General features: G+C 46.3%; 1 protein-coding gene across 1 annotated transcript in view; it reads right to left on the bottom strand.

Moving 5' to 3' along the window:
- The window catches only part of ECE2 (endothelin converting enzyme 2), a 130,000-nt gene that overhangs the window by 72,309 nt on the left and 30,500 nt on the right, over window positions 1-27,191 (bottom strand). The window contains exons 2-5 of the mRNA XM_058189158.1: window positions 18,724-18,813; window positions 13,814-13,958; window positions 6,597-6,812; window positions 5,372-5,496 (exon numbers count right to left, since the gene is read on the bottom strand). Of these exons, the coding sequence (XP_058045141.1) occupies window positions 5,372-5,496; window positions 6,597-6,812; window positions 13,814-13,958; window positions 18,724-18,813 (576 nt within the window). The remainder of the gene's footprint in view (window positions 1-5,371; window positions 5,497-6,596; window positions 6,813-13,813; window positions 13,959-18,723; window positions 18,814-27,191) is intronic.

The raw sequence follows: 27,191 nt of genomic DNA, 5'->3' as shown, positions 1-27,191 counted from the left end.
GGACATCAGTGAGGCAGATGAACAGCTGGAGCCTGTTCCCAGTGTGCGCATGGGCAGAGTTGCCTAACGAAGGGAAGAGCTAAAGAACAAGGGTCGACTTGGGAGTAAGGCCACAGGTGGACAATGAATGGCCCCTCCCAGAGGGAATAAAAGAGGAGCGATAGGAGAGTAGAGTTTGCAGGAGACAATTAGTTCATTCCTGCATTCTTGCCAAGTATTGCGGCATCTGAAAGATATCGGCCCGGCCGCTCTCCAAGCCTGATAAAGGTCGGATAATTGTGAACTACCTTGAAAGACTGTGGGAGGGGAAAGACTTTGCTGGAGAGGAATTCACTGTAAATTAAATAAAAGGGGTTTATCGGGACGAGGACTCGGCTTCATGCTGCTGGGGAAGCCTCGGTCAGAACATTTGCTCCATTATGCTAATATAGAATCATAGAATCATCACAGGACTAGAAGGGACCTTGAAGGTCATTCTAATCCAACCCAATGCCCAGGCAAGAGTCTTTATTTCATCCTGGACAAACGGTAATCCGATCTTCCCTTCACAACCCCCAGTGATGAACTACCCATAACTTCAGAAGGCAAAAACTGTTCCATTATTTATAGGTAGTCCTCAATTTACAACCATTCGTTTAGTGACCCTGCAAAGTTACGTTTTTCACACTGACGGACATTGTGGCATTCCCACGGCCACGTGATCAAAATTCAGGTGATGACGGTCGCGGTGTCCCAAGGTCACGCGACCCTCCTTTTGCGACCTTCGCACAAGGAAAGTCGATGGGGAAGCCAGGTTCACTTAAGAACCGGGTTACTAACTGAAGAACCTGTGGCAAGAAAGGTCGTAAGATGGCGGCAAAGCTCACTTAACAACGGTCTTGCTTAGGAACAGAAATCTGGGGCTTAATTGTGATCGCAAATCGAGGACGATCTGGAATTGTTAAAATTCTGAAGACATTACCGTAAAGGGGAAAAGGGAAAAAAAAAACATTTTGTGATTGTATGACATTGCACATGCTATAACTTGTGGTAATGCTTTATTTATCCCTAATGCTTTAGGGACGCGGTGGCTCAGGGGCTAGGAGGTTGAGCTTGTCGATCGAAAGGTCGGCAGCTCAGCGGTTCGAATCCCTAGTGCTGCCGTGTAATGGGGTGAGCTCCCGTTACTTGTCCCAGCTTCTGCCAACCTAGCAGTTTCGAAAGCACGTAAAAATGCAAGTAGAAAAAATAGGGACCACCTTTGGTGGGAAGGTAACAGCGTTCCATGCGCCTTTGGCGTTGAGTCATGCCGGCCACATGACCACGGAGACGTCTTCTGACAGCGCTGCCTCTTCGGCTTTGAAATGGAGATGAGCACCGCCCCCTAGAGTCGGGAATGACTAGCACGTATGTGCAAGGGGAACCTTTACCTTTACCTTAATGCTTTATAAAACCCACCAGTGGACATTGGTGGGGCCCCAGGCTTTGAGGGAGTGTGCTGTGCAAAAATAAAGCTTCTTTTACGATCCGCACTTTGGTGTGTACAATTTGAGCGAAAGGCACACCAGGTGACAAAGCCAGTTGGGCAGGGACAGCAATTTCACTCAAATATGAAGGGGTCTTTGGCAGCAGTGGGTTTCACATTTTATTACTAGTGGTTCGCCCTACGCACACATGCTTGCTTCGTGTGTGCCCGGTTCACGCACACGCCTGCCTTCTGCGCATACGCCCGGCCTCAAAAACATGCCTAAATAGAATGGCATAGAGCCAGGGCTGGTGGGCGGGTAAGCTGGCCCACCCACAATTTCCACTACTGGTTCGGCCAAACTGGTCCGAACCGACTGAATACCATATCTGGTCCTTGGCGAATCGAGCTTTTATGATGCCTGTTGTTTCCTCTTGATTCGATACAAGTATTCAGAGGATACAGAGGAATTACTGAGTCTGTCATTTGCACCTCTATAACTGTCTGGTTCGGTTCTGCAACCCAACAAGAAAGACACACTTCAGAGGATAATTAGAACTGCAGAAAAAATAATTGCTACCAACCTGCCTTCCATTGAGGACCTGTATAATGCATGAATCAAGAAGAGGGTCGTGAAAATATTACAGATCCCTCACATCCAGGACATAAACTGTTTCAACTCCTACCCTCAAAACGACGCTATAGAGCACTGCACACCAGAACAACTAGACACAAGAACAGTTTTTTCCCGAAGGACATCACTCTGCTAAACAAATAATTCCCTCAACACTGTCAAACTATTTACTAAATCTGCACTACTATTAATCTTCTCATAGTTCCCATCGCCAATCTCTTTCCACTTATGACTGTATGCCTGTAACTTTGTTGCTGGTAATCCTTATGATTTATATTGATATATTGACCATCAATTGTGTTGTAAATGTTGTACCTTGATGAACGTATCTTTTCTTTTATGTACACTGAGAGCCTATGCACCAAAGACAAATTCCTTGTGTGTCCAATCACACTTGGCCAATAAAAAATTCTATTCTATTCCATTCCATTCCATTCCATTCCATTCCATTCCATTCTATTCTATTCTATTCTATTCTATTCTATTCAAATGTTTCCTTGCTTGTTGGATCTGCTTAAGAAGAAACTTTGCCCTTCACGGGTTGAATAGAATTGGTCCAATTTTACCCAGACTGAAACCAGATTTTCCTTTAATATGTAACGTCAATATAACATCAATTGAATAGCCTCGGGCATAAATCAGAGCCTCCTCCTGAGAATGTGAGCAAAATGCTTTTAATATTCAAAACACTCTGTAGCTGTTCTTCAGCAAGTTCCTTTTATGAGCAGGGTCTTATTGTGTTTAGACAATACATCTACCTACTTTCATACAATTCTTGCTTGCAAAAAAATCGCTCAGAATAAGTTGTAATAATATAAGAATGATGGATTTTTTTTTAGCATCCAGTGTCAAAGTAGGCTGCGTTCTTCAGCGGCCTACTGTGAGCAACAGGCCACCCACAATAAAATCCACCTCAGATTTTTCCCTCATGATTTTTCTTCTTCTTTTTCCTAATCACAAGGCCAAAGCCAGGTAGGAGCTAGAGCAGTGATGGCTAACTTTCTTGCCGTCACGTGCCGAAAGTGGGAAGAGCGTGGGGGGAGGTCACACATATGTGTGCCCACACCCATATTCAATGGCACCCCACTCCCTGCACATGTGTGCGACTCCCCTCCAGCACTCCCCCTGCTTTTGGCATGAGATGGCAAAAAGGTTACCGGTGGGCCCGGTAGGCCCATTTTTCATCCTCCCCAGGCTCCAGAGCCTTCCTTGGAGCCTGGGGAGGGTGAAAACAGCCTTCTCCATGCCCCTGGAGGCCCTCTAGAGGTTGGAAACGGCCCATTTCCCGACTTCCAGTGGGGCCAGAAGCACCAAAAATCAACAGGTCTTCCAGCCGAGCTAGGGCAATGCTCGCGTGCCCACAGATATGGCTCTGCGTGCCATCTGTGGCACACGTGCCATAGGTTCGCCATCACGGCGCTAGAGCATGTATGTTCAACCTTGCAACTTTAAGACTTGTAAACTTCAGCTCCCAGAATTCCCCAGCCAATATGCCTGTCTGGTGAATTCTTGGAGTTTAGGTCCACAAGTCTAAAAGTTGGCAAAGTTGGACACCCCCGAGCTAGGGAAACCTTTTAACACCAAGGAAGTCGATCAATCTGCCCAATTCTATACTCCTCTACTTGGGGGTATGTCCTCTGATTGCCTGAATGCCTGGACTCAGAGGAGGACTAATCCATGAGCACCACAGCATCTGGAAATCTAAGTCTTCAGAAACAGAAGTCTACAAGGTCAGCTTTAATCGAGGGCAAAGTTGAGGGATTACCCAGCCTGTTGTGTCCCCCTTCCCACTCCGCAGAGAAAAGTGTCCCACAGTCCTTTATATTTGCAACAGACCTGACTTTCTGTAGTGAAAACAAGACTTGGCAGCCACAGTGCAACGGCCTACCAAGTTCCGAGTTATCTCTTACGGAGACAGAAGCCCACGTGTCCAAGATCCGTTGCCAAGAGCTGACAGAAAAAAAAGCCTTTACACAGTCCAGGCCTTTAACTCCAAAATGACCGAACCAAAGTTCACGCTTGCAGTTTTTGTCCGTCACAGGGGCTACAGAGCAATTCCACCCACTTTTATACCCTGTGGGGTGTGGCTCAGTGACTCAGCACTCTCTGGGCCTGCCACACCTCTTCCTCTGCTGCACACGCCTCTCTCTCCGACGCTGCCTAGGGTCCATCAGGATTGATCCTCCTCGTCCTCTATCTGTGGGGGCTCTGACACACCTTCTTCCTGGCCTTCTGCTGGCATTTGAGACATTGCCAGAAAGGAGGGACCTGGAGAGGGAGGCCTTGTCGGCTCCCCTCCCTCACTCTCCAAGTCATCCTCCTCCATGAGGACAGGCTCGGGGGCCGGAGTCACAACACAGCCTTACCAATCTTCTTAAAGTGATGGTTGGGCCCAAATAGCTGCAGGACCCACAAACTGCTTGAGGCAACCTAGCTCGTAAATCACTGGAAGCAGAGCTCTCCAGGGTCCTGAAAGAATATTTTCCTCTTGAGGAGTAGACCATGTTTATGCATTTTTTCCCCATTCTCTGGTTGAATTGACCCCAGCCACTTAATGCGATGACTGAATTAATTTATTTCTGGATCTATGCAAGAATACCAAACCCGAAATTAACCGAGCAGCCTGGCTTCCTGCAGCATAATAAAGTAGAAGGGGGGAAAAAAATAAGGAAATTAAGACTAAGCAAGCTGAGCTACCATTATGAGAATGAAGTTGGTAGGTCCCCGATTGACCTAAATTAAGCTTGTTAGGCAGAACACAGGTGATAAGGAGCAAGAATTAATTGTCCCTCGCTTTCTGCATCAAGCGCCAGAAGTGATATTCAGCCGGTTTGGACCAGTTCACTCGAACCAGTAGCAGAAATCACTGGGGGGCCCACTTACCCGCCCTGGTTTTATATCATCCTATTTAGGCAAGTTTGTAAGGCTGGGCGCATGTGCGGAAAGCCGGGCACCAGTGGTAAAATTCATCCGGTTCTATCCGGATCATGTGATCCGGTAGCGCAGGCAGCGGGAGGCTCTGTCCACCCACCCAGATGTCATCACGTCCCATTTTTGACCCTCTGTGCACGCGCAGAAGGCTCTGCATGTGCATGGAGGAGACACGCGTGCTCACATTTGCGAACCGGTAGCGAAGGTAAGTGAATTCCACCCCTGCCGGGCGCATGTGTGGACGGTCATGCACACGCTCACATTTGCGAACCGTTAGGGAAAGTAAGTGCATACTACCCCTGTCAAGTGCCATCTAGCCTTCACAGCAACTCCGGCTGTGCCCAGTGGTGTTGTGGACTCACCTTCTCGATCAGATCGATCAGTGGCTGAGACCCCAGTTCCTCAATCTTCTGTTCTCTGAGGCAGGACAAGTAATAGCGCTGGGTCTTCCTTTCAGCCTCACTGCTGGAGTTAAAAGTGGCATTTTCTGGAGAGAGGAGCACATGAGGGTCAAGAAAGGGTTGGACAACTGGACAGCTCCAGTCACCGGCCTGGATCCCCCAAAATGGCAATCAGTTTTCACCAGATCTGTGCCAATATGATATTTCCAACAAAGCTATTCTTTGAGGAATCTACCTGCGTTGGAGTTTTGCTTGATATGGATGTATTACTTGGAACCTCTGACACAAGGACTACCTGGGTGAGAACCAAAGACCGTATTTTCCTCAGTCTAAATCTAGCCTTCCACTTCTCACCCTCCATGGAGAAAGTTGTCATGTTGAGTGTTGTGGTCTGCCAGCAGCCTGTGGACCTGGCAGCAGAGTCGGACAGTGAGGAGGCTGGGGAGGACAATGGGCCAGTCCTGGAGCCAGGGGAAGGCCTAGACAAGGGCTCTGCGTCAGAGGCAGAGACGGGGCCAGGGCCATCTGGGAGTAATGTGTGGACTTCGGAGCCTCCAGAGGCGGACAGCAGAGAGGCAGAGGAACAGGAGGACCCTGTTCCTAGTGCACACATAAGAAGAGCTGCCAGAAGGCAAGAGCAGTTGAAGCAAAAAGGATGACTCAGGAGGAAGGCCAGGAGATGATTGGCCCCTCCCATAAGGGTTAAAAGAGCAGCAATGAGCTGTTGGGCTATTTGTACAAAAGCAACATTGATTCCATTGCTTCTTGTCACGTCTCTTGAACTTTGTGGGGGTTTTGCCAAGAAAAGCCTTTGGCAGGTTGTCAAAGACAACAAAGATTGGTGATAAGGCCAAAGGACTGTTTATGAAGAATTTGTTTTGGACTCAGCTGAGAATGAATTAATTAGCAGCTGTTTTATTAAAATAAGTTAGTTCAGGACTGAATTGTGTTTGGTAATCACTACTCGGGCCTTGGTCACAACCTTGGGACTCTCCACGATCCTTCCCACAAAAGAGAGATCCCTTCTTTTCTTCCCAATATCCCAGTTCCAAAATGTCAAATATTGGCCATTGTCTTCAGATTCTTTAGAAGCCCTGGATTCAGAATCTGCTTCTTTTGCTCAAGCTAAAGAATCCGGAAGGGAGAAACCTACTCCGATGCCCTCCTGTAACTAGCCACCTCTTACCCAACAGATGTTTCATGATGGCCTGGTTTTGGTCCCAAATACTGTTGAAAGTACTCCACTTGGAGCGCCCATCCGGCAGTGGGTTCCGTTTGATCCATCCCCCGCAGGCATACTGGTAAAAATCATCACAGGGCTTGATGTCTGGATCCAGAGCTTCCAAGATCTTACCAGCTACAATGACGCATGCTTCGGTAAGGCAAGTTGTATGCGAAGGATCTGGAAGAGACACACGGAGATTACGTGGGAGTAGGAATGGATTTCCAGAGGAGGGGGCGGAATTCCAGACTACAGGAACCATTTGCACTACTCAGGTGACCCTGAGGACACAGATTGTTGTGGTCCACCAGCAGCCTGCAGAGCTGGCAATGGAGTCGGACAGCGATGAGGCTGAGGTGAGGCCAGGGCCATCGGGGAGTGAGGTGCGGACTCCAGAGCCTCCAGAGGCTGATAGTAGTGAGGCAGAGGAACAGGAGGAGCCTGTTCCTAATGCACGCATGAGAAGAGCTGCCAGAAGGCAAGAGCAGTTGAAGCAAAGAGGACAACTCAGGAGTAAGGCCAAGAGATGATTGGCCCCTCCCATAAGGCTTAAAACAGACCAGCAACAGTGTTTGGGCTTTGCCGGAAAACAACGTTGGTAGCTTCGTCTTCTTGCATTTATTTTTGTATCTGTGACTTGTGAACGTTTGCCAAGAAAGGCCTTTGGCAGTTTGCCTAATTGGACCAAGGTTTGCGGTAGGACTGAGGAATTTGTGATGGGAGGAATTTGCTTTAATTTAGTGGGACTACACTGGGAATGAAGTAATTCTCAGCTGTTCGAATAATTTTTTTTTTCACGGACTGAGTTTCCTACTACCTACTTGAGTCTGGGTCACAACACAGATAAACCTCCAAGCGCTTCAACAACCCTCTGAAACAGGGGTGCAAAGTCAAGCCATGAGGGCCGAATCCGGCCCTCATGGTGCTTAGATCTGGCCCACAGGGCCGCCCTGGAAACAATGAAAGGCCGGCCCGCAGTGCCTCTCCCAGTGAAAGTGGAGCTTAGGAGGGTCACACACAGACTCCGGAGCTCTGTTTTCGCTGGCAGAGGGTTGCAGGAGGCCGTTGCAGCCGAAACCAGAGCTCGAGAGCCCGTTTTCGCTGGCAGAGCGCTGGAGCCACCACAGGCGTCCCTAACACGAGTGACGTCAAGCTGATCAGGCTCACCCTGGCCACGCCCCCCCCTCAAACTCAAACACAACCCTGAATGAAATCGAGTTTGACACCCCTGCTGTAAAAGGATGCAAAAAAAGCCTCAAAAACAAGACAAAAATGCCTCAAAAACAGCCCCCCAAAGCCTTGAAAACGGCCTCAAAGCCTCAAAAATGTGCCTCAAAAAGCCTCGAAAATGGGCTGAAAAAAGCCTTGAAAACAGGCCGAAAAAAGCCCCGAAAACGGCAAAAAAAAAAAAAAAAGACTGGAAAAGGACCGGGAAAGGCCCCCCCCAAAAAAGGAAGGCCAAAAACTTTTTTTGTTGTTTTTGTTTTCCTCTTCTAAATTTAAGTGTGTCTCATAGTCTGAAAAATACGATAAATTTCCAAATGGTAAACGATCAGTCACTAAATTTTCGTAGTTCTTGACAACCTGTCACAACGGCCCTGAAAAAAGTGACTTATGACCGTTTTTCACACTTACAACCCTTGCAGCGTCACCACATGTAATCAAAATTCAGATGCTTGGCAATTCATTCACACTTATGACGGTTACAGCATCCGGGGGGGTTTTGTGATCCCCTTTTGTGACCTTTGGACAAACAAAGTCAATGGGGAAACCAGATTCACTTAACAACCTAGTTACTAATTTAACAAGTGCAGAGGTTCACTTAACAACCACAGCAAGAAGAAAGGTTGTAAAATGGGGCAGAGCTCACTAAACAAACGTCTCGCATAGGAACAGGAATTTTGGGCCCCACTGTGGTCATAAGTCGGGGACTAAAAACCAAAGACAGGAACCACGTGTGGCCTCATATCACTTCAAACAAAGTCTGTCAATATAAGCCGTGGTGGCTCAAGGCTGTAAGAAGCCTGTTATTAAAACCAGCTGCCTGCAATTACTGCAGGTTCTAGTCCCACCAGGCCCAAGGTTGACTCAGCCTTCCATCCTTTATAAGGTAGGTAAAATGAGGACCCAGATTGTTGGGGGGGCAATACAAGTTGACTTTGTAAATATACAAATAGAATGAGACTATTGCCTTACACACTGTAAGCCGCCCTGAGTCTTCGGAGAAGGGCGGGATATAAATGTAAAAAAAAAAATATATATTTGCAGCTATTAAACAAAAATGCTCAGGAGGGGTCCAAGAAACCTCTATTTTGAGAACACCTAATAGACTTCGATCAAATATGTCAGCGTCTTAAGAGACAGGCATAATTTCAAGACGAAAGAAAACTCGTACAAAAATCAACCAAAGAAATCGACGCCACCTGAAGAGCCATTGTAAAAGACTAAAAATTTTTTTTTTTTGCCTAATGTACAGTAAAGGTAAAGGTTCCCCTCGCACATACGTGCTAGTCGTTCCCGACTCTAGGAGGTGGTGCTCATCTGCGTTTCAAAGCCGAAGACCCAGCACTGTCCGAAGACGTCTCCGTGGTCATGTGGCCAGCATGACTCAATGCCAAAGGTGCACAGAACGCTGTTACCTTCCCACCAAAGGTGGTCCCTATTTTTTCTACTTGCCTTTCTTACCTGCTTTCGAACTGCTAGGTTGGCAGAAGCCGGAACAAGGTACAGGAGCTCACCCTGTTATGCGGCACTAGGGATTTGAACCGCGGAACTGCCGACCTTTCGATCGACAATCTTGGCGTCTTAGCCACTGTCCCCTTTATATTTTTTTTATTTCCCCTTTGATTGTACACTTTAGTGTCATCACCATTGTTAAGTTCTGCTGTTCCCCAAGTACACTGAGTACTTCTCTACCAGAGTCAAATTCCTTGTGCGTTTAACCAGTCTTGGCCAAATAAATAAAGGAGATACTATAAATATACATACATATGTATATAAACAAGTAACTAGGGTAAAATGTCCACAAGCTGACAACTGGTGGATAAACTTAGCACTCAAAGAAACACAGACTCCTAGTCTGCCCAGTAATATCCCGCTCCAGAGAACCAGTTATCTCCTTTATTCATTAATTTACTAGGAATTGTCTCCTCTGATTCTCCTAGGAGAAGCAAACCAACCAATGTTAACATATGGTAGTGGCCAGAATTGTGGAAACCTTTTGGGAAAAGTATATTTTTGATGGCTAATAACACCACATTTTTTGGGGGGGAGTTTCAAGATAATCCTATTCCACTGCTAGGAATAGCCCAGACCTTAACCCAATTGAAAATCTAGAATAGAATAGAATAGAATAGAATTTTATTGGCCAAGTGTGATTGGATACACAAGGAATTTGTCTTGGTGCATATGCTCTCAGTGTACATAAAAGAAAAGATACGTTCATCAAGGTACAACATTTACAACACAATTGATGGTCAATATATCAATATAAATCATAAGGATTGCCAGCAACATAGTTACAGTCAAACAGTCATAAGTGGAAAGAGATTGGTGATGGGAACGATGAGAAGATTAATAGTAGTGCAGATTCAGTAAATAGTCTGACAGTGTTGAGGGAATTATTTGTTTAGCAGAGTGATGGCCTTCGGGAAAAAACTGTCCTTGTGTCTAGTTGTTCTGGTGTGCAGTGCTCTATAGCGTCGTTTTGAGGGTAGGAGTTGAAACAGTTTATGTCCAGGATGCGAGGGGTATATAAATATTTCCACGGCCCTCTTCTTGACTCGTGCAGTATACAGGTCCTCAATGGAAGGCAGATTGGTAGCAATTATTTTTTCTGCAGTTCTAAAAATCTATGGAGCCGACTAAAGAAACTAGTTAAGTCAGAAGCGACCCAGCAAGAAAACCCAGGTAATCGAAGCCATCATTCAATCTTGGTTTCACATTATAACAGCTGCAGAACTGAAAGACTTGGTTCACTCCATGGGAAGACGTTGTAAGACCATAATTCATGCTAAAGGTTACCCAGCTAAGTATTAACTGACATGGTGATAATTTTTGCATATCTCGTTTTTTTCTACGTGTTTCATTTTTCTTCTTTATGCTGTAACTGCTTTGAGTTGCCTGATCGCCAGAACCCTTTAAAAACCTTTTTCTTGGAGCTTCTTCAGCCGAAAAAATGAAAAAATGCTTTGAAAGGGTTCCGACGATCTCAGCTGAGCCGTGCAATCATCAAATGCTTTTTTAAAAAAAGTAAGGCATAAGGCCATAAGGCACAGCGGAGTTGGAAAGGAAGAGGGGTGCTTTGAAGAAGAGGGGGGCACAACAGAAGCTTCTGGGGAGATGCACAACATGTGAACCAACACAGTGGCGGGTTTCAAATTTTTTTTACTACCGCTTCTGTTGGGGTGGCTTTGTGGGCGTGGCTTTGTGGGTGTGGCAGGAGAAGGATACTGTAAAAGCTCCATTCCCATCCCACTCCAGGGGAAGTATACTATAAAATCCCCATTCCCTCCCCACTCCAGGGGAAGGATACTATAAAATCCCCATTCCCTCCCCACTCCAGGGGAAGGCTACTGTAAAAGCTCCATTCCCATCCCACTCCAGGGGAAGTATACTATAAAATCCCCATTCCCTCCCCACTCCAGGGGAAGGCTACTGTAAAAGCTCCATTCCCATCCCACTCCAGGGGAAGTATACTATAAAATCTCCATTCCCTCCTCACTCCAGGGGAAGTATACTATAAAATCCCCATTCCCTCCCCACTCCAGGGGAAGGATACTATAAAATCCCCATTCCCTCCCCACTCCAGGGGAAGGCTACTGTAAAAGCTCCATTCCCATCCCACTCCAGGGGAAGTATACTATAAAATCTCCATTCCCATCTCACTCCAGGGGAAGGATACTGTAAAAGCTCCATTCCCATCCCACTCCAGGGGAAGTATACTATAAAATCCCCATTCCCTCCCCACTCCAGGGGAAGGATACTGTAAAAGCTCCATTCCCATCCCACTCCAGGGGAAGGATACTATAAAATCCCCATTCCCTCCCCACTCCAGGGGAAGGATACTGTAAAAGCTCCATTCCTATCCCACTCCAGGGGAAGGATACTGCAAAATCACCATTCCCGCCTCACTCCAGGGGAAGGATACTGTAAAAGCTCCATTCCCATCCCATTCCAGGGGAAGGATACTATAAAATCCCCATTCCCATCCCACTCCAGGGGAAGAATACTGTAAAAGCTCCATTCCCATCCCACTCCAGGGGAAGGATACTGTAAAATCCCCATTCCCTCCCCACTCCAGGAGAAGGATACTGCAAAATCCCCATTTCCACCCCACTCCAGGAGAATGATACTGCAAAATCCCCATTTCCACCCCACTCAAGGGAAAGGTTACTGCAAAATGTCCATTCCCTTCACACTCCAGGGGAAGGATGCTGCAAAATCCCCATTTCCTCCCAATCATCGGGGACTAGGGAGGCAGAGAATAGATGGGGGTGGGGCCCATCAGCATTTTTACTACCACTTCTCCGAACTACTCAAAATTTCCGCTACCGGTTCTCCAGAACTGGTCAGAACCTGCTGAAACCCACCTCTGAACCAACAACTGCTGAAGCCACAGCTTGTCTCCTAGACACACACACACCCTTCCCACTCCTGGTGAGGGTTGGTGAATATGCGATATTATGTTGGTGAATATATATTAAAAGAAACCTTTCGCCGCGAGCTTAAAACTCATCTATTTATCTATTTATCTATTTATCTGCGTAGGACTGGACTAGATTTTAAATTTAAATTGGTTTTAATGGATTTTATTATGTATACTGTCATTTTTAATTATTTGGCCATTTGGAATAAGTTTTTTAATTAATGTTTTATTTTGTATTTATATGTACTTTTTTATCTGCCTGTGAACCGCCCTGAGTCCCTAGGGAGATCGGGTGGTATAAAAATACGAAAAATAAATAAATAAATAAATAAAACAAAAGGGATTTGTGTGTGTGTGTGTCTGTTGTGTGCATGTGTGAGAAAGAGCTTTAAGCAAAACTCGGCTATGTTGTGCTCAATGCAGCCGGGGGCTAACAAAGAATTCTTTGTATGTCTCCTTGTCATGAAGTGTGGGTTACTCACTCATCTTTGGCAGCTGGGAGGCTATTATCTCAGTGAAAGCGGTGTGAGTATCTCTCGCACACTGGTTCCCAGCCGGCTCAAGAGGGTCTGTTGAAAGCTGTTCCTGAGCCCTGAAGCATAGCAGGAGGCGGAGAACCAGTTACTGTTCTGACCGAGGCTTCCCCAGCAGCACGAAGCCAAGTCCTCATCCCGATAAACCCCTTTTATTTAATTTACGGTGAATTCCTCTTCAGCAAAGTCTTTCCTCTCCCACAGTCTTTCAAGTTAGTTCACAATTACCGACCTTTATCAGGCTTGGAGAGCGGCCAGGCCCGATATCTTTCAGACGCCGCAATACTTGGCAAGAATGCAGGAATGAACTAATTGTCTCCTGCAAACTCCACTCCCCTTCCGCTCCTCTTTTATTCCCTCTGGGAGGGGCTATTCCAGAGATGGGTTTCAGCAGGTTCTGACCAGGTCTGGAGAACCGGTAGCGGAAATTTTGAGTAGTTCGGAGAACCAGTAGTAAAAATTCTGACTGGTCCCGACCCCATCTATTCTCTGCCTCCCAAGTCCCAGCTGATCGGGAGGAAATGGGGATTTTGAGTAACTTTCCCCTGGAGTGGGGTGGGAATGGAGATTTTACAGTATCCTTCCTCTGGAGTGGGGTGGGAATGGAGATTTTACAGTATCCTTCCCCTGGAGTGAGGAGGAAATGGAGATTTTACAGTAACCTCCCCTGCCATGCCTACCAAGCCACACCCACTATGTCATGCCACACCCACCAAGCCACACCCACAGAACTGGTAGTAAAAAAATTTGAAACCCACCACTGGGCTATTCATCATCCATCTGTGGCCTTACTCCGTAGTTGCCCCTTGTTCTTTAGTTCTTCCCTTCATCTGGCAACTCTGCACACACGCACACTGGGAACAGGCTCCAGCTGTTTGCCTTCCTCACTGATGTCTGACTCCAAAGGCAGCTGATAACTGGCATATGGACCTTTCCCCCCTCTCTGCCGGGGGGAGAATGAAGTCCATGGTCAAACTTGCAGCGGGACTTGACCTACCTACCTTTGCTGTACTGGATGGCCATGGCTACGATGGTACTCAGGAGCAGAACTGCCACAAAGAGGGAAATTACCCAGAAGACCAACTTCAGATGTATTTGGGAGCCAAGGCGACTCAGCAGGAAGCCATCCCCTTTTTGGAAGCCCACCTCGAAGAAGAGACAAAAATCAAAGAGGAAACAGAAAAGAAACGGGAGATGGAATATACGGGAGTTGAATACACATATTTTATGAACAGAGTATTGGCCATATCATATCTTAGGCAACTTATCTTATCCAAATACATTTTACTTAGTTACAATTTCTGCCAAAATATTCTTTTTCCATATTTTTTAATCATATCTTAATATTTCTATGCTTATTTATATAAGCAACATCTTCTTTCGCCCTCAAGTTCTAATTGCTCCATTTTTAATCATATAGATTCCCTTTTAATTTTTTTTTTTTTGATAATTCATTCTTTATCCTGATATGTTCAAACATGTTCGGGGTTGCCTTTTTTCCATTTCATCTTTTTTGTTTTACAGCAATCTTCCTTCTCTTTCTCTTTCCGCTCCCTCCCTTCTTTTATCCTTCTTCCTTTCTTCCCTCCTCTCCTACTCCTTCTATACTTCCCCCTCCTTTCTCCCCCTCCTCCTTTCTTCCTCCCTATCTAACCTTCTCTCCTACTCTTATTTCCCCTCCCTTTCTTCCTCCCCTCTTCCCTTTCTTCTATTCCTCTCTCTCCTTCTCCCTTTCTTCGGGGAGATGGAATATATTAAAGTACTATTTTATTAACATACTTCAGTCTCTCTCCACCTTAGCAACTTTAATGTGGATGGACTTCAACTCCCAGAATTCCCCAGAAAGCTTTGCTTTTGCTGGCTGGGGAATTCTGGGAGTTGAAATCCACCTACCTTAAAGTTGCCAAGGTTGAGAAACACAGGCATACTTCATTCACCTTGCTAAACTATGACTTATTGTTTAAATCGCCATTGGATTGAAATACTCTGGGTTTCAATTTCAATTTCAATCTGGATTCTCCCGATATACTCAGTCCAAACCCATAATTGACAATCGGGAGGTTTGACTAATAGGCTAAACATAATACCAAACAAGTTTTATGATGGCTTATTAATATATTCTGTCCAAACTCATAACTGATCGTCGGAACTCTGAGCAACAGACTAAAGCAAACATCGAACAAGCTTTATTGTGGCTTCTTAACATCTAGAAACCCAATCAGGATTGCTGATTGTGACTGTGATTGTGATTCGCTTAGTGACTGTGTGAAGCTACAACGGCAATGAAAAAAGTGACTTATGGCCATTTTCATACTTATGCCCATCGCAGCTCCTCCGCTGCAGCATTTTGATCACATGAGCAAAATTCAGGTGCTTGGCAACTAGCATGTATTTATGATTGTTGTACTGTCTTGGGGTTGTGTGATCACCAGGTGCGTTGTGTAAGCTTCCCAACCGGCTTTGGGCAAGCAAACCTAATGGGGGAAGCTGTATTCGCTTACTGAATGCACGATTCACTTAACAAGGGCCTCTGGTGGCTCAACAGACTAAAGCAGCCTGTTATTAACACAGCTGCTTGCAATTACTGCAAGTCAAAGTCCCACCAGGCCCAAGGTTGACTCAGCCTTCCATCCTTTATAAGGTAGGTAAAATGAGGACCCAGATTGTTGGGGGCAATAAAAGTTGACTTTGTATATAAATATACAAATGGATGAAGACTATTGCTTAACACAATGTAAGCCGCCCTGAGTCTTCGGAGAAGGATGGGATATAAATTCAAATTAAAAAAAAACAAAACAATAGCAGTGATTCGTTTAACAACCGTGGCACAAAAAATGGTAAAATGGGGCAAAACTCATTTAATGACTGCTTTTCTGAGCAGCATAAATTTTGGTCTCCCTTACGATTGTACAATGAGGACTAACCTGTATCTTGCGCCAGTGGTGGGTTTCAAAATTTTTTACTACTGGTTCTGTGGGTATGGCTTGATGGGCGTGGCTTGGTGGGCGTGGCAGGAGAAGGTTACTGCAAAATCCCCATTTCCTCCCAACAGTGCTGGTCTGTTTTTAAGCCTTATGGGAGGGGCCAGTCATCTCTTGGCCCTACTCCCGAGTTGTCCTCTCTGCTTGAGCTGCTCTTGCCTTCTGGCAGCTCTTCTCATGCGTGCATTAGGAACAGGCTCCTCCTATTCCTCTGCCTCACTACTATCAGTCTCTGGAGGCTCTGGAGTCCGCACCTCACTTCCCGATGGCCCTGGCCTCACCTCAGCCTCATCGCTGTCCGACTCCGTTGCCAGCTCCGTAGGCTGCTGACGGACCACCACAATCTCTCTGCTGTACAATCAGGAACTCCTTCTCCTCCTTAGCGAAATTCTAGATTGTGTTTTGAAGCGATTTGTCCTGTTGCCTTTAAATGGCTTACCGCGAGCCCTTTGGCTTAAAGGGTAACCAGGCCTGATATGTTTAGCTTCCTTTTTAATCATGTCACACTGAACACAGCCGCATCGGCAATGAACCTTCTGCCACCGGCAATCCAGAATTACGTCTTCCCCATAAAACCCAGTCTTGCTGGTCTCCCCGAATAGGACTAAAGTCAAGAGTTATAAATCACGAGTGCAAATTGGTGGCTTCAGAGGCCAGTGAAGGATTGGAGCCCGAAGCTCGTAGGCTTTATGCAAGCTTTTTTTTTTTTTTTTTTGGAACCAGCTGGTCTGAACTCTTTTTCTTCCCGACTTCCTTTCATGCTTTGCAAGCTTTAACACTGCAGTTATCTAGGCGAGGGCAGGGGTGAAATCTTTAAAATTTTCCCTACCGGTTCTGTGGGCGTGGCTTAATTGGTGGGCGTGGCTTGGTGGTCAGGTGACCCATGGTGTGGCTTGGTAGTCAGGTGACTGAATGGGCATGGCCAATAATAATAAATAATAAAAATAATAAAGTATACAAAACTTGGGAGCGCACCAGTCTACCTTCTTTAAAAATAGAGGCACCGGTCTACTAATTGCCTTTTTTTTGGGAGCGCACCGGTCTATCTTCTTTAAAAATAGAGGCACCGGTCTACTAATTGCCTTTCTTTGGGGAGCGCACCTGTCTACTTTCTTTAGAAATAGAGGCACCGGTCTACTAATTGCCTTTTTTTTAGGAGCACACTGGTCTACCTTCTTTAAAAATAGAGGCACCGGTCTACTAGCCACCTACAGCGCTGATCAGCTGTAGTGTGGCCCTTTGAAGCGCCGCAGCAGTCATTTAAGGCCGTTTGCAGCTATATCACCACCGAGAGCTTCAGGGACAGAGAAGAGGAACAGCAAGGCATAAGTGGTGGTGGGGGGCAGGGATTTTTCCTACCAGTTCTCCGAACTACCCGCCCCCATCGCTACTGGATCACGCGATCCGGTCCGAACCGGGAGCATTTCACCCCTGGACCAGGGGTGTCAAACTCAATTTCCTTGAGGGCCGCTTCAGAGTGGGGGTGATGGAGGTGGGATGGGGGTGGTCAAGATGGGGGTGGCCAGCTCAATGTCAATCATTGTTGAGACCGAGGTCCAAGTAGTGATTACCAAACACAATTCAATCCTGAACAAACTTATTTTATTAAATAAAATAATTATATTATGAATTCATTCTCAGCTGAGTCCAAAAGAAATTCTTCATAAACAGTCCTTCGGCCTTATCATCAACCTTTGTTGTCTTTGGCAACCTGCCGAAGGCTTTTCTTGGAAAAACCCCCACAAAGTTTAAGAGACGCTGACAAGAAGCAATGGAATCAATGTTGCTTTTCTACAAAGAACCCAACTGCTCGTTGCTGGTCTTTTAACCCTTATGGGAGGGGCCAATCATCTTCTGGCCTTACTCCCAAGTCGTCCTTTTTGCTTCAGCTGCTCTTGCCTTCTGGCAGCTCTTCTCATGCATGCACAAGGAACAGGCTCCTCCTGTTCCTCTGCCTCTCTGCTGTCCGCCTCTGGAGGCTCTGGAGTCCAGCATAGGGACTGGACTATGTGACTGATTATTTTGGGAATGTGACAAACTTTTAGTTTTCATTAGGTGAAAACCATAGGAACCCTTAGAGTTGGTTTTCCCTGGATCTGTGCCAATCTGATATAGCCAATAAAGCTATTCTTTGAGGACTCTACCTGCCTCGTTTTGCTTGCTATGAGTCTATTCCTTAGAACCCTGATATTCTGAGAAGACACATAATTTATAATTTAACAAAGTTGGAAGGGACCTCGGAGGTCTTCTAGTCCAACCCCCTGCTTAGGCAGGAAACCCTACACCACTTCAGACAAACGGTTGTCCAATCTCTTCTTAAAAATTTCCAGTGTTGGAGCATTCGCAACTTCTGAAGGCAAGTTGTTCCACTGATGAATTGTTCTAACGGTCAGGGAATTTCTCCTTAGTTCTAGGTTGCTTCTGTCCTTGGTTAGTTTCCACAGGGTGTGTAAAGATCGCATGGCAGCCTCTCAGGCTGGAGTCGAATCTGTACACAAATAGTCCTCGGCTTATGACACCAATGGAGCGCAAGATTTCCATGGCTAAGCAAGACAGTGGTGAAGTGACCTTTGTCCCATTTTGTGACCTCTTTTGCGCGCTTGTTAAGCGAATTGCCGCACTTGTTAACTGAATCGTGCGGTCAATGGCTCCTCCCATTGACTTTGCTCGGCGGAAAGCATCTGGGGTGGTCCCAAATGGGGATCACGTGACACCACCACCCCCGGGGCATTTCGCAACCGTCATCAATACCTGCCAGTTGCCAAGTGCCCAAATTCTGATCATGTGACCATGGGGGGCTGTTGCGACCGTTGTAAATGGGAAAACTCGTCCTAAGTCACATTTCTCAGTGCCGTTGCAACCTCAAACAGTCGCTAAATGAATAATTGTAAGTTTGAAGGGCTACCTGGACCTTCCACTGTTCGCCTTACCTCGACGCTGTCCGGGGATACGTTACTCCCCTCCCCTGTGGCATCCAGCACTTCGTCTTCTTGAAACATGGCTCGCTTATACTCCGTCATCTGGAGAGAGAGAGAAAAAATGTGAAAAATAACGCTGGGGTTGGAACAGGGGGTGAAATATAAGATTTGTTACTACCGGTTCTGTGGGCGTGGCTTGGTGGGGGTGGGGTAATGTGACTGGGTGGGTGTGGCCAACTTTTTTTTTTTTTTACTTTTAAAAGCATTTTTTCTACAACCTCTTCGGCCGAAGAGGTTGTAAAAAAATGCTTTTAAAAGGCTCCTCTGATGATCCCAGCTGAGTTGCCTGCTCGTCAGAGGCTTTTCTTTTCTTCTAAAAGCATTTTGTTTTTGCCTTTAAAAGAAAAAAAAAAGCCTCTGACGGTCAGGCAACTCAGCTGGGATCGTCAGAGGAGCCTTTTAAAAGCATTTTTTCCTACAGCCTCTTAGGCTGATCTTGATATTTGGTTGATACCTAGGACGCTGGCAGCAACCCCTATCAACCATCAGTGCCAGTCAATGAGATTTGTGACACATTTTTAAGTGTTCAGTTGACTGAGTTTCATGTTTGGTGAATAAAGATAATAATAACAACAATAACAATAACAATAACAATAATAATAATTCTGAAACTGTTACTCTTTCAGGAGTTAATTGAGAGAAAGGCAACGTTTTTCTACAGTGTGAAAAATCACCACATTTCCATCCAGCGATAATTCTGAATTGCAGAGACTCTGGCATAAACCAGTGTAGGTGGTTCCAGTGGTACTTAGCACACTGGGAGCTGTGCCTAAAGACCTAGGCAAGCACTTAAAAGCAATTGGCGCTGACAAGATCAGCATTGGTCAGCTGCAGAAGGCCACCTTACTGGGATCTGCTCGCATAATTCGCCGATACATCACGCAGTCCTAAACGCTTGGGAAGTGTTCGACTAGTGATCTGTGATACGAAATCCAGCATAGTAATGAAAGATAGTAATAGTAATGATAAGGTAATGATGGACATTACCTTACTGGTGACCCCCACCCTGTTAAATACCTTGGAGCTTTCTAATGATCTAAGTGCCAAAGCCCACTGCAACTACATCGCAAAAAAGGCCTTAAAAGTTGTAAACCTAATCTTGCGTAGCTTCTTCTCCCAAAAACACTACACTACTACCCAGAGCATATAAAACATTTGCTAGACCAATTCTTGAATACAGCTCGACTGTTTGGAACCCTCACCACATTTCTAACATCAATACAATTGAACGTGTCCAGAAATATTTTACAAGAAGAGTTCTCCATTCCTCTGACTACAACAAAATGCCTTATGCCACCAGACTTGAAATCCTGGGTTTAGAAAATTTAGAACTCCACCGCCTTCGACATGATCTGAGTTTAACTCATAAAATCATCTATTACAATGTCCTTCCTGTCAAAGACTACTTCAGCTTCAATTGCAACAATACAAGAGCAAACAATAGATTCAAACTTAATGTTAACCACTTTAATCCTGATTGCAGAAAATATGACTTTTGTAACAGAGTTGTTAACGCTTGGAACACACTACCTGACTCTGTGGTCTCTTCTCAAACTCCCAAAAGCTTTAACCAAAAACTGTCTACTGTTGACCTCACCCCATTCCTAAGAGGTCTGTAAGGGGCGTGCATAAGAGCACAAACGTGCCTACCGTTCCTGTCCTATTGTTTCCTTTCATTATATCCAATTAATATAGTTATTACATACTTATGCTTATATATATGCTTATATATTGTATAATTATTTCATGCTTATGCTTATATATACTGTGTGACAAAATAAATAAATAAATAAATAAATAAATAAATAAATAAATAAATAAATAAATAAATAAATAAATAGTTATCTCATTTGCTGTGTATACTGTCATATTCCTGAAACTGTTGCTCTTTCAGGAGTTAATTGAGAAAGGTAACGTTTTTCTACAGTGCGGAAAATCACCACATTTCCATCCAGCGATAATTGTGCGCAGCTTTTCCGGACATGAGCATACAGAAACAGAGAAAAGGAAAGCCGAGGTCCAACTTCTGCCTAATGTCATTTTTTAAAACAGAGATTCTATTTTAAGAAGGGCGATTCTAATTCTGCCAGAGGAAGAAGGAAAGAGAAGAAAAAGGACAGCCGGCAGCCAGATAGACTGACTCTGTTCGATATACTGGACCCTTGGGAGATATGAAAGAACAGCTTCCAGATTGATCATCCCGGAGAAAAATCTATGGGGTTGCTAGGGAGTCAAAAGCAAATTCATGGCATATAATTAATTTGGAAAAAAATAATTCTATGGAAGAAATTGTTGGGGCACACGGTCCCCCATTCCTTGGCGCGTGTGGCCAAACTGATATGACAGGAATATGTTCACCCTATTTACAAATAAATAAACAATTCACGCTACAGTTCTGTTTTCTTGATGGAACATGCATGCACTTTAAAAGAACAACGACACGGTCTTCTAATGTGGGATCTGGGACGCCCCACAATCATTTGTTTAACAACCATTCAAAGTTACAAAGGGAGGGAGGGGGGAAAATGGGAATGGGAGCGAGGAATGAAGGAAGAAAGGAGGGAGGGAGATGGGAATGAGAGGGAGGGAGGGAAGAAGGAAAGGAGGGAGGGAGGGAGGAGGGAGGAATGAATGAAGAAAGGAGGGAGGGAGATGGAAATGAGAATGAGAATGAAAAGGAGGGAGGAGGGAGGGAGATGGGAATGGGAGGGAGGGAGAGAAGAAGGAGGAAGGAGGGAGGAGGAGAGAGGAGGATGGGAATGAGAAGGAGGGAGGAAGGAAGGAAGGAAGGAAGGAAGGAATGAATGAAGAAAGAAGGGAGGGAGATGGAAATGAGAATGAGAATGAAAAGGAGGGAGGAGGGAGGGAGGGAGATGGGAATGGAAGGGAGGGAGGGAAGAAGGAGGGAAGGGAGGGAGGGAGGGAGGGAGGAATGAAGGAAGAAAGGAGGGCGGGAGATGGGAATGAGAGGGAGGGAGGGAAGAAGGAAGGAAGGAAGGGAGGGAAGGAGGAGGGAGGAATGAATGAAGAAAGGAGGGAGGGAGGGAGATGGAAATGAGAATGAATGAAAAGGAGGGAGGAGGGAGGGAGGGAGATGGGGAGGGAGGGAGGGAAGAAGGAGGGGAGGGAGGAATGAAGGAAGAAAGGAGGGATGGAGGGAGATGGAAATGAGAGAGAGGGAGATGGGAATGAGAATGAAAAGGAGGGAGGGTGGGAGATGGGAATGAGAAGGAGGGACCGCTAGAAAACAGTAAAAAGCACAAATATAAAGATAAATGAAGAACATGCTGTATTATAGTAGGATAAGATGTGATATAAAATGTAAAATGTTAAAAAATACTTAAAAAATAACTATGCACTGTATATAAATGAACATGTTCATAAATGAACAAAACCCTGTTTCCCCCAATATAAGACCTCCCCGGATAATAAGCCCAATCAGGCTTTTGAGCGCATGGCAATAAGGCCAAGCGCTTATTTCAGGGTTCAAAAAAATATAAGATAGGGACTTATTTTCGGGGAAACATGGTAGTATATTAGTATATATAAGGGAACCACATGTATGAAATTACATAGATAAAGGGGAAAATATATTTATACCAGATGCACAATGATATTGAAGTGTTGCAAAGATGACAAAAATTGTGATATAAAATGGAAAAAAACCTGCTTAATAAAAAATATTTTAAAAAGAGAGAGAGAATGAGAAGGAGGAAGAGAGGGAGGAGAGAGGGAGGATGGGAATGAGAGGGAGGGAGGGAGGAAGGAGGAGGGAGGAGATGGGAATGAAAAGGAGGAGGGAGGAGAGGAGGAAGGAGAAGGAAGGAGGAGGGAGGAAGGAGGAAGGAGGAGGAGGGAGGAGAGGGAGGAGGGAGGAAGGAAGAAGGAGGAGGGAGGAGGTGGGAATGAAAGGGAGGAGGGAGGAAGGAATGAGAAGGAGGAGGGAGGAGGGAGGAAGAGGGAGGGAGGAGATGGGAATGAAAGGGAGGAAGGGAGGAAGGAAGGAGGAAGGAGGGAGATGGGTGGGAGAGGGAGGGAGGAAGGAAGGAAGAAGGAGGGAGGGAGATGGGAATGAAAGGGAGGAAGGGAGGAATGAGAAGGAAGGAGGAAGGGAGGAATGAGGAGGGAGGGAGGCAGGGAGAGAGTAAGGAAGGAAGGAAGATTTCAGGGAGCCTGGTTGAAGGAAGAACAGCCAAACATGGGACTCATTTTGACTTGGATTGGCATTCATTTACTGTATGTGAATCAATCGATTTCCTACAGGAAGGAGATGGGGGGGGGGAAACACCCCACTGAATTCTTTTTTATGAAGACGAGCCACTGAATAACCCCCACCTTTCTTTAAAAGTTCCCTGGTCCTCCCGCACAATTTCCCTCTCCACCACCCCCAACCCCAATCCCCCCCAACCCCCAATTTCTAATTCTTTTTAATATAGTGGAAGACTTAGAAGTCGCTCCTTGTATATGGATGGAAGATTTTTATTATTTTTATTTTTATTTTTATTTTTATTTTTATTTTTATTTTTATTATTATTATTATTATTATTATTATTATTATTATTATTATTATTATTATTATTATTATTATTATTATTATTATTGTTATGTATCTTTAAATGTTTTGGCGGGAAACAAGCACGTTGCTGATTGGTTGAAGCCGCCGGTTAAACAGTATATAAGGAGAGGTTTTTCCCCAGCCACGCTGCTGGGTTCACCATATATTAAAGAGCTGTTGTCACTATCCTGGTCTCCAGCCTCGTTACTTCCCGAACATAACACTGGCGACGAAGGTGGGATTTCGAGGCTAAGGAGCACCAGAACCGAGCTGAAGCACGGAAGAACCGAACCCAGCAAACTTAGGGCAGAAACGCGGAGATGGCCAGCTACACGCCGCCCGCGCCGTTTGACCCAGCCAGAGAGAAATGGGGAACGTATATGACCCGTTTCGAAAGCTTCCTAGAAGCAAACGAACTGCAAGGAGTTCCAGACAACCGCAAAAGGGCATATTTCTTGAGCCACTGCGGTCCCGAGGTCATTGACATCGCGGAAGCCCTGGCAGAGCCAACGCCGGTACAATCGGTATCGTGGCAAACTCTGCAAACCCTGCTAAAAAATCATTTCGCGCCAACGCCGTCCAAATACGTGCGGCGTTTTGAATTTGGAGAGCGCAGACAGCTAGAGGGCGAATCCATCAGCGACTACATGGCCGCCCTGCGGAAAGCCTCCAAGGACTGTGGGTACCGAGAGACTTGGACGAGGCGCTGTTAGAGCAACTCATCCGTGGGGTCAGAGACATGCGTTTGCGGAGGCGGCTGCTATCAAAAAGCAATCTAACGCTGGCAAACGCTCTGGATGAAGCCAGAGCGCATGAAATGTCCACCCAAGCGGCGGAGACCCTGCAAAAGCCACTCACACCAAAGGCGAGCACAAAATCAACCCCGGTGCACCAAGAAGAGATCCAGACCGAATCAGACGGCGAGGATGAGGAAGGGGTTTGTCGTACCGAGAAACGTGGCAAAGAAGACCGGGATGAATGCGGAAGTTGGAGGTCAACACCAGCGCCAACAATGCAAGTTCAAGGACGCTACATGTCGGCGGTGCGAGAAGAAGGGCACCTGGCTCAAGTCTGTCGAGCACCCCAACCTTCCCGCCGAAAATTCAAATCAGCCAATCAGAGCGCTGGATCGCAAGGCGACCCGTGATTGGCTCAAACAAAAAGGCGAATCAATCGAATCAAACGACTGTGATCATAGGTCACATAACCCGGTGGAGAAGAAAATCTTCACCAAACCCAAAATAGAAGGAGTGCCGTGCCGACTAGAAGTGGACACCGGGTCAGCGATCACAATCATGTCCTGGGACACTTTTGCGAAAGCTCTACCAACTGTAGCAAAACGAAACCTGCAAACACAACGGCTACGAATCCACGACTATCAAGGGAATCGCATCCCTGTTCGAGGGACCATCTCCTTCCGAATCGAGTACGGACCACACAAGAAGACCCTGCCCATCACGATCGTCGAAGGGACCCTGCCTAGTTTGTTGGGACTAGACTGGTTCCGTGCATTGGGCATGGGAGTGATTGGCATCTACCGAAGTGACGTTAACTTAAAAGATGCACTCATGAGTGAATTCGAAGATGTGTTCAAGGACTGCCTGGGCAAGTACAAGGGGACCCCTATTTCTTTTAATCTAGACCCCCAGGTAGCCCCTATCCGGATAAAAGCAAGGAGGGTACCTTTTGCCCTTAAGCCCAAAATTGATAAGGAAATAGACAAGCTAATAAGGCAGGGGATACTGGTACCAGTCGACCATGCCAAATGGGAGACGCCAATCGTCACCCCAGTGAAACCAGATGGGTCAGTTAGAATCTGCGCTGATTACAAGGCAACGTTAAACAAAGCCTTACAGAAAAGCGCCACCCAGTTCCCGTGGTGCAACACTTGCTGCACTCTGGGACAAGGGCAAGTTTTGCAAATTAGATTTGGCCCAAGCCTATCAACAACTACCCGAGACGCCAACACAGCCAAGCCCAAACGATTGTGACTCACAGGGGGCTTTCAAGTGTACCCGTTACAGTTTGGGGTGAGTGTGGCACCAGGTCTATTTCAAAACTTAATGGAACGACTTCTGCAAGGGCTCCCGGGTAGTTCCCTACTGATGATGTATTGATATCAGAAAATTTAGAGGAATTGGGGAGCGTTGAGAAAAGTTTTGGGCATTTTCCGTCAGCCGGACTAAAGGTTAAAGTGAACAAATGCCAGATAGGGGTAGAATCCAGAATTCTTGGGCTACAGAATAGACAAGAGGAATTCACCCCACTGAGAGCAAGGTCAAGGCAATAAGAAAGGCTCCAGCGCCCAAAACAAAACAGAGCTACAGGCATTCCTGGGTCTAGTGAACTTTTACGGTCTTTTTAAAAATAAGGCAACGATTGCTGAGCCGCTACATAAATTGTTGGGAAAGAATACTGTTTGGTCTTGGGGAAGGCGAAGCTAGGGCTTTCAAGCAGTAAAAACCTACTCGAGCAATAGCTTGCTAATCCAGTATCACAGCATTGCCATTGGTGCTAGGTTTGTGACGCTTCCTCACGGAGTGGGGGCTGTGCTCAGCCACAGACTTCCAAATGGCACAGAAGCCCCAATAGCCTTCTATTCCAGAACGATGTCCTCCCAGAGAGGAACTATAGCCAGTTGGATAAAGAAGCCCTAGCTATAGTGTCAGGGTAAAGAAGTTTCACGAATACGTTTTGGCAGAGACTTTGAAATTGTTACAGACCATAGACCCCTGTTAGGTTATTGGCTGGCGATCACCAACGCCTGTGGCACTTTCGCCACGATTGACCAGATGGACTATCTTTTGGCCGCTTACCCTACAAGCTGCAGCATCGACCAGGAAAGGAGTTGGGGCATGCAGACGATACAGATGCCCACTACCAGGGCAATCGAGACCCCACCCGGGACCTGTACTACTGAATTGACTCTCTGACTCTGGCCCAGTCACATCTAAGGAAGTGGCTCGGCATCATACCGACATTATCTTGAGAACTGTACTTGGTTGGGTACAAGAGGGTTCGCTGCGCCGGGCGAACGCTTTAAGGAATTTGTAAAACGTGGGAACTATCGGCTCAAGGGGGTGCCTGCTATGGGGGATCGAGTGGTGATCCCGGAGAAATTGAGGAAAGGTATTGGACCTCCACGAGGGTCACCCAGGGATCAAGGATGAAGGGCTAGCGAGAAGCTATGTGTGGTGGCCCCTAATGGACTCAGAAATTGCTGAGAGGGTAGGGAAATGCCTGGCCTGTCAGGAATCCAGACCACTACCCCAACGGCCCCAGTCAGGAATGGGAAAACCCCAAGGGCCCTGGTCGAGAATCCACATTGATTTTGCTGGCCCTTCCACGGCCAAACCTTCCTAGTGGTAGTCGACGCTTCTAAATGGCTGGAAATCATTCTCATGAGATCCATGACAGCCGAGGCAGTAATCGCAGCCCACGGCACCTGTTTGCAACCCACGGGCTGCCCGACACGCTAGTATCCGATAACGCCCGCACCACGGCAACCCAGTTTGAGGAATACTTGGCAGAGGGCATCCGACATGCCCTCTCTGCGCCTTTCCACCCCGCGCCGAATGGCCTTGCAGAGCGCTCCGTCCGGAGCGCAAAGAGGCATTGTCCAGACTCAAGCCAGGCGACTGGCAAACAAAGATAGATTTCTTTCTAGTGGTCCAGCATAGAACCCCAGCACTGCAACAGGCAGAAGCCCAGCCGAATTATTGATGGACGGAAGCCCGTGCCCACTAGACTGCTTAAATCCCCATTACACACCAGAGGGTTACAAGGGGAACTGGAAAACTAGAGGAATGGACATAGGCGATCGAGTGTGGGCACGCAACTATGGGGACGGCCCAAGTTGGCTGGC

The sequence above is a fragment of the Ahaetulla prasina genome, chromosome 6, assembly GCF_028640845.1.
Source record: "Ahaetulla prasina isolate Xishuangbanna chromosome 6, ASM2864084v1, whole genome shotgun sequence".
In the NCBI taxonomy this organism is placed as follows: Eukaryota; Metazoa; Chordata; class Lepidosauria; order Squamata; family Colubridae; genus Ahaetulla; species Ahaetulla prasina.
The sequence above is the reverse complement of the archived record's forward strand: the minus strand, read 5'-3'. Positions and strand labels throughout refer to the sequence as shown.